We start from the raw sequence: 9,783 nt of genomic DNA, 5'->3' as shown, positions 1-9,783 counted from the left end.
AGCCCACTGACAGCATGTCATTACCTGTGAACCACATTGGTCTATCCCTTACATGCCTTTCACCCTGCTGCATGATCAGTCCCCAGACACTCAATCTTGTTCAGTCCATCCTTCCATCTCCAATTAGGTCCCCCTTCTCCTAGTCACTTCCACTTTTAACACAAACAGAGCATGTATATATCCTCTTTTTCAACCTCTCCTCACTTATTCTTTCCATTTGTCCAAACCATTTATGCATATCTTCAGGTCTCTCAACCATGCTCTTCTTTTTACCACACCACTCTCTCACCATATCATTACTTAATCAATCCTGCTCACACCACATATTGTCCTTAAGCATTCCATTTCTAACATGCTGATCCTTTTCCATACAATTTCATATAAAGACCAAGCCTCCCATCCATGCAACACCACTGGGACTACTATACCTCCAAACATACCCATTTTCACCCTACCAGAAGCTAACCTCTCTTGCCACATATTTCTCATTGCTCCCAGAACCTTTGCCCATCGCATCTACTGTAAGACTCACAACTCCCGTGGTTCCGTTCACTACCACCAGGTGTTTAGAACACTTCGTTTTCTCTGTTCTCCATTGAAACTCAAACCCCAACTGACATGTCTCTACTCTTCTAAAACCAATGACCTTGCTTTTATTCATATTTACTCTCATTCTATCCTTTCACATTATCCAAAACTCAGACACAAATTTCAGCAGTTTCTCTCTCAAATCTGTCACCAGAGCAATGTCATTGATAAACAACAACTGACTCTCCTCCCAGACCCTCCTCACCCCCCATCATTTGCATGCTTGCCTTTTCTCACCAAGACCCATGTATTAACCTCCATCATCACCAGATCCATGAACAAATCAAAAAGCCATGGTGACATCACACACCACTGCTGTAAACTCTCCTTCACCAGGAAACACACACCCTTCTCTCAACCTACCCACACACACACTTTACTCTGTTCTTAAAAACTCCTCACTGCTTCTATTAATTTTTCTCCCACACCATATATTCTTTACACCTTCCACCAAGCATCTTTATCATTCTTATTGTATGCACTCTCCAGATCCACAAAAGTCACAAACAAATTCTTCTGTTTCTCTAAGTATTTCTCACACACATTCTTTAAAACAAACACCTGATCCACACAACCTCTACCACTCCTGAATCCACATTGTTCCTCTTCAGTCTGAAGTTTTTGTAGATGCCACCACTCTCTCAATCATCACTCTTGCAGGCAGGTTTCCAGGTACACTCAACAAAATTGTACCTCTCTAATTTGAACACTAACCTTGGTTCCTCTTGCCTTTATACATTGGCACTATACATTCATTTTACCATTCCTCATGTACTTCACCATGATCCATACATACACTGAAAGTCCTACCTAACCAATCAACAACATAGTCATCCCTTTCTTAAGAAATTGAACTGCAGTACCATCCACTCCCACTGCCTTGCCACATTTCATCTTGCTAAAGGCTTTTACCAACTCTTTATTTATTTATTTATTATACTTTGTCGCTGTCTCCCGCGTTAGCGAGGTAGCGCAAGGAAACAGACGAAAGAATGGCCCAACCCACCCACATACACATGTATATACATACATGTCCACACACGCATATATACATACCTATACATCTCAACGTATACATATATATACACACACAGACATATACATATATACACATGTACATAATTCATACTGTCTGCCCTTATTCATTCCCGTCGCCACCCTGCCACACGTGAAATAACAACCCCCTCCCCCAAATGTGCACGAGGTAGCTCTAGGAAAAGACAACAAAGGCCACATTTGTTCACACTCAGTCTCTAGCTGTCATGTACAATGCAACTCTTATCTTCACTAAACCACTTTCCATGACTCAGTCTCACTTCACATATCTGCATTGCCACATTTCATCTAACTAACTCTTTTATCCTCTCTAAACGACTTTCCATGACTCAATCTAACTTTGCATATCTTCCTAACCCAAATACCCTTCATCTGCCACCCTATTATCAAACATATTCAGCAGTCCTTCAAAGTACTCACCTCATTTCTTCACTTTATTACTGCCATAACCACTTTCCCATTTGCCTCCTTCATTTCTTTTCCTATTTGTTCTCTTGTTTTTTTCACACTGTTAACCTTCTTCCAGAAAATTTTATTGTCACTAAAGTTTACTGGTATTCACTTGTCCAAGGTCTTATTTGCCCTCTTTTTTGGGCTCTTGCAGCTTCCTCTTAACCTCCTTCCACTTTTTCTTGCATATCTCCCAATCACTTGCACTCCTTCCTTGCAAGTGTCACCCATACATCTCCCTTTTCTTTGTCACTAACAATCTCTCTCTCTCTCACTCTCTCTCTCTCTCTCTCTCTCTCTCTCTCTCTCTCTCTCTCTCTCTCTCTCTCTCTCTCTCTCTCTCTCATTACAAGGTTTTGGATAACGTTTGGGCCCACTCTGTGAAACTGTGACCTGGAATTCAGTGAAGGATGATGTTTATGAATACAATGAAATGCATTATGATTTAGTGACAAGTAAACAAGCGAGCATAATACTTGGCATCATGTGATGATGCTTGGTAATTATTAAACTCTAGGCTTCCTGCAGGTATTGTCATGGCTGGATCTGCCTTCAGAGACTCGTCCATCCTTCATTACTCTCTACATGCATGAGCCAGACAATATTGGCCATGACTTTGGACCCAACTCCCCTGAGGTATGTCTTTGTGATATGTGACTAGGTTTTTCTCTGATGGGTAATAGTGTAACAGTTATGGTCTTTATGTTAGTATTTTACAATTGCATGATACTGGAAGTGGTGTGGGTGTCACTTTCTACCCCAACCTTTCCTTCATTATAACTTGCAGCTTGAGAAAGTGCTAGTTCGTGTTGACAGCTTCGTGAAGCGCTTGGTAGAGGGGCTGCAGGCACGTAACTTGGTGTCATGCGTCAATCTACTGGTGGTAGCTGATCATGGTATGGCAGAGGCTGGTCAGCAAAGGATGATCAACCTTAATGACTACATCCCCAACTTTACCAACATAACCAGATTCTGGGATGGTGCCTTTGGTAGATTCACGCCTAAAGATGGATCAGAAGGTGAGGTTTTTAGCTAAGATTTTTTTTTGACAGTTTATGGTTTTTTTGTGCTTGCTGCAGTACAAAATTGAATTTTTCTCAGCATTGCCACATAATTATGCAGTGACATGTATGGTTGCTGAAGATTCCTTACACACATTAGGAAATAAAACTTTTTCTTTGTTTTTGTGCTTGAGGATGTGGATAGTCACTCTGGTAAGAAACCATTTGTGTAGATATGATGAACATATATTTGGTAGAGATAAGTTTTTATCGAGGGTGTAAGGCATGTGTACGTGTAGGAAGAGAGGAAAGTGATTGGTTCTCAGTGAATGTAGGTTTGCGGCTGGGGTGTGTGATGTCTCCATGGTTGTTTAATTTGTTTATGGATGGGGTGGTTAGGGAGGTGAATGCAAGAGTTTTGGAAAGAGGGGCAAGTATGAAGTCTGTTGGGGATGAGAGAGCTTGGGAAGTGAGTCAGTTGTTGTTCGCTGATGATACAGCGCTGGCGGCTGATTCATGTGAGAAACTGCAGAAGCTGGTGACTGAGTTTGGTAAAGTGTGTGAAAGAAGAAAGTTAAGAGTAAATGTGAATAAGAGCAAGGTTATTAGGTACAGTAGGGTTGAGGGTCAAGTCAATTGGGAGGTGAGTTTGAATGGAGAAAAACTGGAGGAAGTGAAGTGTTTTAGATATCTGGGAGTGGATCTGGCAGCGGATGGAACCATGGAAGTCGAAATGGATCATAGGGTGGGGGAGGGGGCGAAAATTCTGGGAGCCTTGAAGAATGTGTGGAAGTCGAGAACATTATCTCGGAAAGCAAAAATGGGTATGTTTGAAGGAATAGTGGTTCCAACAATGTTGTATGGTTGCGAGGCGTGGGCTATGGATAGAGTTGTGCGCAGGAGGATAGATGTGCTGGAAATGAGATGTTTGAGGACAATGTGTGGTGTGAGGTGGTTTGATCGAGTAAGTAACGTAAGGGTAAGAGAGATGTGTGGAAATAAAAAGAGCGTGGTTGAGAGAGCAGAAGAGGGTGTTTTGAAATGGTTTGGGCACATGGAGAGAATGAGTGAGGAAAGATTGACCAAGAGAATATATGTGTCGGAGGTGGAGGGAACAAGGAGAAGAGGGAGACCAAATTGGAGGTGGAAAGATGGAGTGAAAAAGATTTTGTGTGATCGGGGCCTGAACATGCAGGAGGGTGAAAGGAGGGCAAGGAATAGAGTGAATTGGAGCGATGTGGTATACCGGGGTTGACGTGCTGTCAGTGAATTGAATCAGGGCATGTGAAGCGTCTGGGGTAAACCATGGAAAGCTGTGTAGGTATGTGTATTTGCGTGTGTGGACGTATGTATATACATGTGTATGGGGGTTGGTTGGGCCATTTCTTTTGTCTGTTTCCTTGCGCTACCTCGCAAACGCGGGAGACAGCGACAAAGCAAAAAAAAAAAGTTTGAGATATAGAATAAGCATTTGTTATTCAGTTGAAAGGATTATGGACATTTCAGAAGCATATTTGTTTCAGTTCCAACAAATTTAGAACACAACAGAATTTAACAAGATTTCTAATCATAGAAATATTAGACAGTCAAAAGTTTCCTCTTACAATACATAGATTGTTTCTGAAACAAGTGCAGTGAATTTTAACAAATCATACAACATTAGTATGTTATCACTATAACAGTGGCTTTACTATTCCAGCAACATCTGTGAGTCTCCTTACTTATTCAGCATGACAGCATGTTGAATGAAAATCAAGAGGAATAACACTAGGTTTCTTAAGCTGTTGCTATGCTGCTGTTTTGAAGTGAAAATCTTTCTGCGTATATATTTACGATTTAGAATGCTCCTTCCTATGCTGTAGAAATATAGAATTGCATAGAAAGGATATGGATTATTATTATTATTATTATTATTATACTTTGTCGCTGTCTCCCGCGTTTGCGAGGTAGCGCAAGGAAACAGACGAAAGAAATGGCCCCCCCCCCATACACATGTATATACATATGTCCACACACGCAAATATACATACCTACACAGCTTTCCATGGTTTACCCCAGACGCTTCACATGCCCTGCTTCAATCCACTGACAGCACGTCAACCCCTGTATACCACATCGCTCCAATTCACTCTATTCCTTGCCCTCCTTTCACCCTCCTGCATGCTCAGGCCCCGATCACACAAAATCTTTTTCACTCCATCTTTCCACCTCCAATTTGGTCTCCCTCTTCTCCTTGTTCCCTCCACCTCCGACACATATATCCTCTTGGTCAATCTTTCCTCACTCATCCTCTCCATGTGCCCAAACCACTTCAAAACACCCTCTTCTGCTCTCTCAACCACGCTCTTTTTATTTCCACACATCTCTCTTACCCTTACGTTACTCACTCGATCAAACCACGTCACACCACACATTGTCCTCAAACATCTCATTTCCAGCACATCCATCCTCCTGCGCACAACTCTATCCATAGCCCACGCCTCGCAACCATACAACATTGTTGGAACCACTATTCCTTCAAACATACCCATTTTTGCTTTCCGAGATAATGTTCTCGACTTCCACACATTCTTCAAGTCCCCCAGGATTTTCGCCCCCTCCCCCACCCTATGATCCACTTCCGCTTCCATGGTTCCATCCGCTGCCAGATCCACTCCCAGATATTTAAAACACTTCACTTCCTCCAGTTTTTCTCCTTTCAAACTCACCTCCCAATTGACTTGACCCTCAACCCTACTGTACCTAATAACCTTGCTCTTATTCACATTTACTCTAAACTTTCTTCTTCCACACACTTTTCCAAACTCAGTCACCAGCTTCTGCAGTTTCTCACATGAATCAGCCACCAGCGCTGTATCATCAGCGAACAACAACTGACTCACTTCCCAAGCTCTCTCATCCCCAACAGACTTCATACTTGCCCCTCTTTCCAAAACTCTTGCATTTACCTCCCTAACAACCCCATCCATAAACAAATTAAACAACCATGGAGACATCACACACCCCTGCCGCAAACCTACATTCACTGAGAACCAATCACTTTCCTCTCTTCCTACACGTACACATGCCTTACATCCTCGATAAAAACTTTTCACTGCTTCTAACAACTTTCCTCCCACACCATATATTCTTAATACCTTCCACAGAGCATCTCTATCAACTCTATCATATGCCTTCTCCAGATCCATAAATGCTACATACAAATCCATTTGCTTTTCTAAGTATTTCTCACATACATTCTTCAAAGCAAACACCTGATCCACACATCCTCTACCACTTCTGAAACCACACTGCTCTTCCCCAATCTGAGGCTCTGTACATGCCTTCACCCTCTCAATCAATACCCTCCCATATAATTTAACAGGAATACTCAACAAACTTATACCTCTGTAATTTGAGCACTCACTCTTATCCCCTTTGCCTTTGTACAATGGCACTATGCACGCATTCCGCCAATCCTCAGGCACCTCACCATGAGTCATACATACATTAAATAACCTTACCAACCAGTCAACAATACAGTCACCCCCTTTTTTAATAAATTCCACTGCAATACCATCCAAACCTGCTGCCTTGCCGGCTTTCATCTTCCGCAAAGCTTTCACTACCTCTTCTCTGTTTACCAAATCATTTTCCCTAACCCTCTCACTTTGCACACCACCTCGACCAAAACACCCTATATCTGCCACTCTATCATCAAACACATTCAACAAACCTTCAACATACTCACTCCATCTCCTTCTCACATCACCACTACTTGTTATCACCTCCCCACTTGCGCCCTTCACCGAAGTTCCCATTTGCTCCCTTGTCTTACGCACTTTATTTACCTCCTTCCAGAACATCTTTTTATTCTCCCTAAAATTTAATGATACTCTCTCACCCCAACTCTCATTTGCCCTTTTTTTCACCTCTTGCACCTTTCTCTTGACCTCCTGTCTCTTTCTTTTATACATCTCCCACTCAATTGCATTTTTTCCCTGCAAAAATCGTCCAAATGCCTCTCTCTTCTCTTTCACTAATACTCTTACTTCTTCATCCCACCACTCACTACCCTTTCTAATCAACCCACCTCCCACTCTTCTCATGCCACAAGCATCTGTATTTAAGAGCTCAGGGGTTGCACTACATTCTTTTGAATGGATTATGTTTGTTTCGTAATAGCAGATCATGTGCCATACTCTTCCACACCACCACCAAATTCCCCAGTCAGGGCCACTAAACCCTTCCTCCCTGCCTTCCACACCTTCCTTCATGACCTCTACTCCCTCTTCCTTCCCTAGCCACCTCACACTGAATGGCAGATGGCATTGTTCAGTGGTATAATCACTCCCATTGCATTTTTCCTCTTGATACCTCCCATATTGCCAGCTCAGCCTATCCATTGAACAATGATATATTTTTCTGAATATACTTCATGCCAGCAGCCAGCAGTTTCTGTCCTGCTAAGGAGATTGATAGATTATTAGCAAACTTTGTGTGAGGGTTAGTCATTGTGTATCTGGAAGCCTCCTACATACTGATAAACGGACAGACAGTTAGGGGCACTTCTTTATATAATATATCAAGCTGTGTGAGCAGTATTATTTTAAGCTCACTGGTACATTAGGCTTGAGCTATTCAGAGGCCATGAAGCGTATTTTGCATCCTCAAAATGAACATAGAATTCCTTGAAGTTACACGATTAGAATGAAATATGATGTAAGACTAACTGAAATTCCAGCTGTCTTGCAGCCAAAGGATTAAACTGGACTATCCAGAGTGACATGGGTGATGAGATATTAAGAGGTAACATTGGTTGCCATTCATCAGTTCAGTGAGCTGAAGCTCACAAGGTGATAATCAAACCAAATTATTTTCTTTGGTGTTATTAGGCATATAAAGCATCACACATACAGAAAATAGGATTTACTGAGCAGGGAAATAATGACCTGCAGAATGTTATCATCTTGGATGAGAAGAGCATGATTTTGTGGAGCAAATGAAGAGGAATTTACATCAAAGCTACAGATAGATAGATAGAAATGGAGAAGATGTAGTATTCAATTCTGAGAAAAATTATTATATCATATTATTTTGCTTTGTCGCTGTGTCCTGCGTGTGCGAGGTAGCGCAAGGAAACAGACGAAGGAAATGGCCCAACCCACCCCCATACACATGTATATACATACACGTCCACACACGCAAATATACATATCTATACATTTCAATGTTCACATATATATACACACACAGACATATACATATATACACATGTACATAATTCATACTGTCTGCCTTTATTCATTCCCATCGCCACCTCGCCACACATGGAATAACATCAACCTCCCCCCTCATGTGTGCGAGGTAGCGCTAGGAAAAGACAACAAAGGCCCCATTCGTTCACACTCAGTCTCTAGCTGTCATGTAATAATGCCCGAAACCACAGCTCCCTTTCCACATCCAGGCCCCACACAACTTTCCATGGTTTACCCCAGACGCTTCACATGCCCTGATTCAATCCATTGACAGCACGTCGACCCCGGTATACCACATCGATCCAATTCACTCTATTCCTTGCCCGCCTTTCATCCTCCTGCATGTTCAGGCCCCGATCACTCAAAATCTTTTTCACTCCATCTTTCCACCTCCAATTTGGTCTCCCACTTCTCCTTGTTCCCTCCACCTCCGACACATATATCCTCTTGGTCAATCTTTCCTCACTCATTCTCTTCATGTGCCCAAACCATTTCAAAACACCCTCTTCTGTTCTCTCAACCACGCTCTTTTTATTTCCACACATCTCTCTTACCCTTACATTACTTACTCGATCAAACCACCTCACACCACATATTGTCCTCAAACATCTCATTTCCAGCACATCCACCCTCCTGCACACAACTCTATCCATAGCCCACGCCTCGCAACCATACAACATTGTTGGAACCACTATTCCTTCAAACATACCCATTTTTGCTTTCCGAGATAATGTTCTCGACTTCCACACATTCTTCAAGGCTCCCAGGATTTTCGCCCCCTCCCCCACGCTATGATTCACTTCCGCTTCCATGGTTCCATCCGCTGCCAGATCCACTCCCAGATATGTAAAACACTTTACTTCCTTCAGTTTTTCTCCATTCAAACTTACCTCCCAATTGACTTGACCCTCAACCCTACTGTACCTAATAACCTTGCTCTTATTTACATTTACTCTTAACTTTCTTCTTTCACACACTTTACCAAACTCAGTCACCAGCTTCTACAGTTTCTCACATGAATCAGCCACCAGCGCTGTATCATCAGCGAACAACAACTGACTCACTTCCCAAGCTCTCTCATCCCCAACAGACTTCATACTTGCCCCTCTTTCCAAAACTCTTGCATTCACCTCCCTAACAACCCCATCCATAAACAAATTAAACAACCATGGAGACATCACACACCCCTGCCGCAAACCTACATTCACTGAGAACCAATCACTTTCCTCTCTTCCTACACGTACACATGCCTTACATCCTCGATAAAAACTTTTCACTGCTTCTAACAACTTGCCTCACACACCATATATTCTTAGTACCTTCCACAGAGCATCTCTATCAACTCTATCATATGCCTTCTCCAGATCCATAAATGCTACATACAAATCCATTTGCTTTTCTAAGTATTTCTCACATACATTCTTCAAAGCAAACACCTGATCCTCACATCC

At 42.3% G+C, this 9,783-nt stretch overlaps 1 protein-coding gene across 3 annotated transcripts in view; it reads left to right on the top strand.

Annotated features, from left to right (window-relative positions):
* The window catches only part of LOC139757368 (venom phosphodiesterase 2-like), a 156,099-nt gene that overhangs the window by 50,377 nt on the left and 95,939 nt on the right, over nucleotides 1-9,783 (top strand). For all 3 annotated transcript variants that reach the window (XM_071677790.1, XM_071677782.1, XM_071677799.1), the window contains exons 6-7: nucleotides 2,623-2,730; nucleotides 2,882-3,113. In XM_071677790.1, the coding sequence (XP_071533891.1) occupies nucleotides 2,623-2,730; nucleotides 2,882-3,113 (340 nt within the window). The remainder of the gene's footprint in view (nucleotides 1-2,622; nucleotides 2,731-2,881; nucleotides 3,114-9,783) is intronic.

The sequence above is a fragment of the Panulirus ornatus genome, chromosome 2, assembly GCF_036320965.1.
Source record: "Panulirus ornatus isolate Po-2019 chromosome 2, ASM3632096v1, whole genome shotgun sequence".
NCBI classification, from domain to species: Eukaryota; Metazoa; Arthropoda; class Malacostraca; order Decapoda; family Palinuridae; genus Panulirus; species Panulirus ornatus.
The sequence above is the reverse complement of the archived record's forward strand: the minus strand, read 5'-3'. Positions and strand labels throughout refer to the sequence as shown.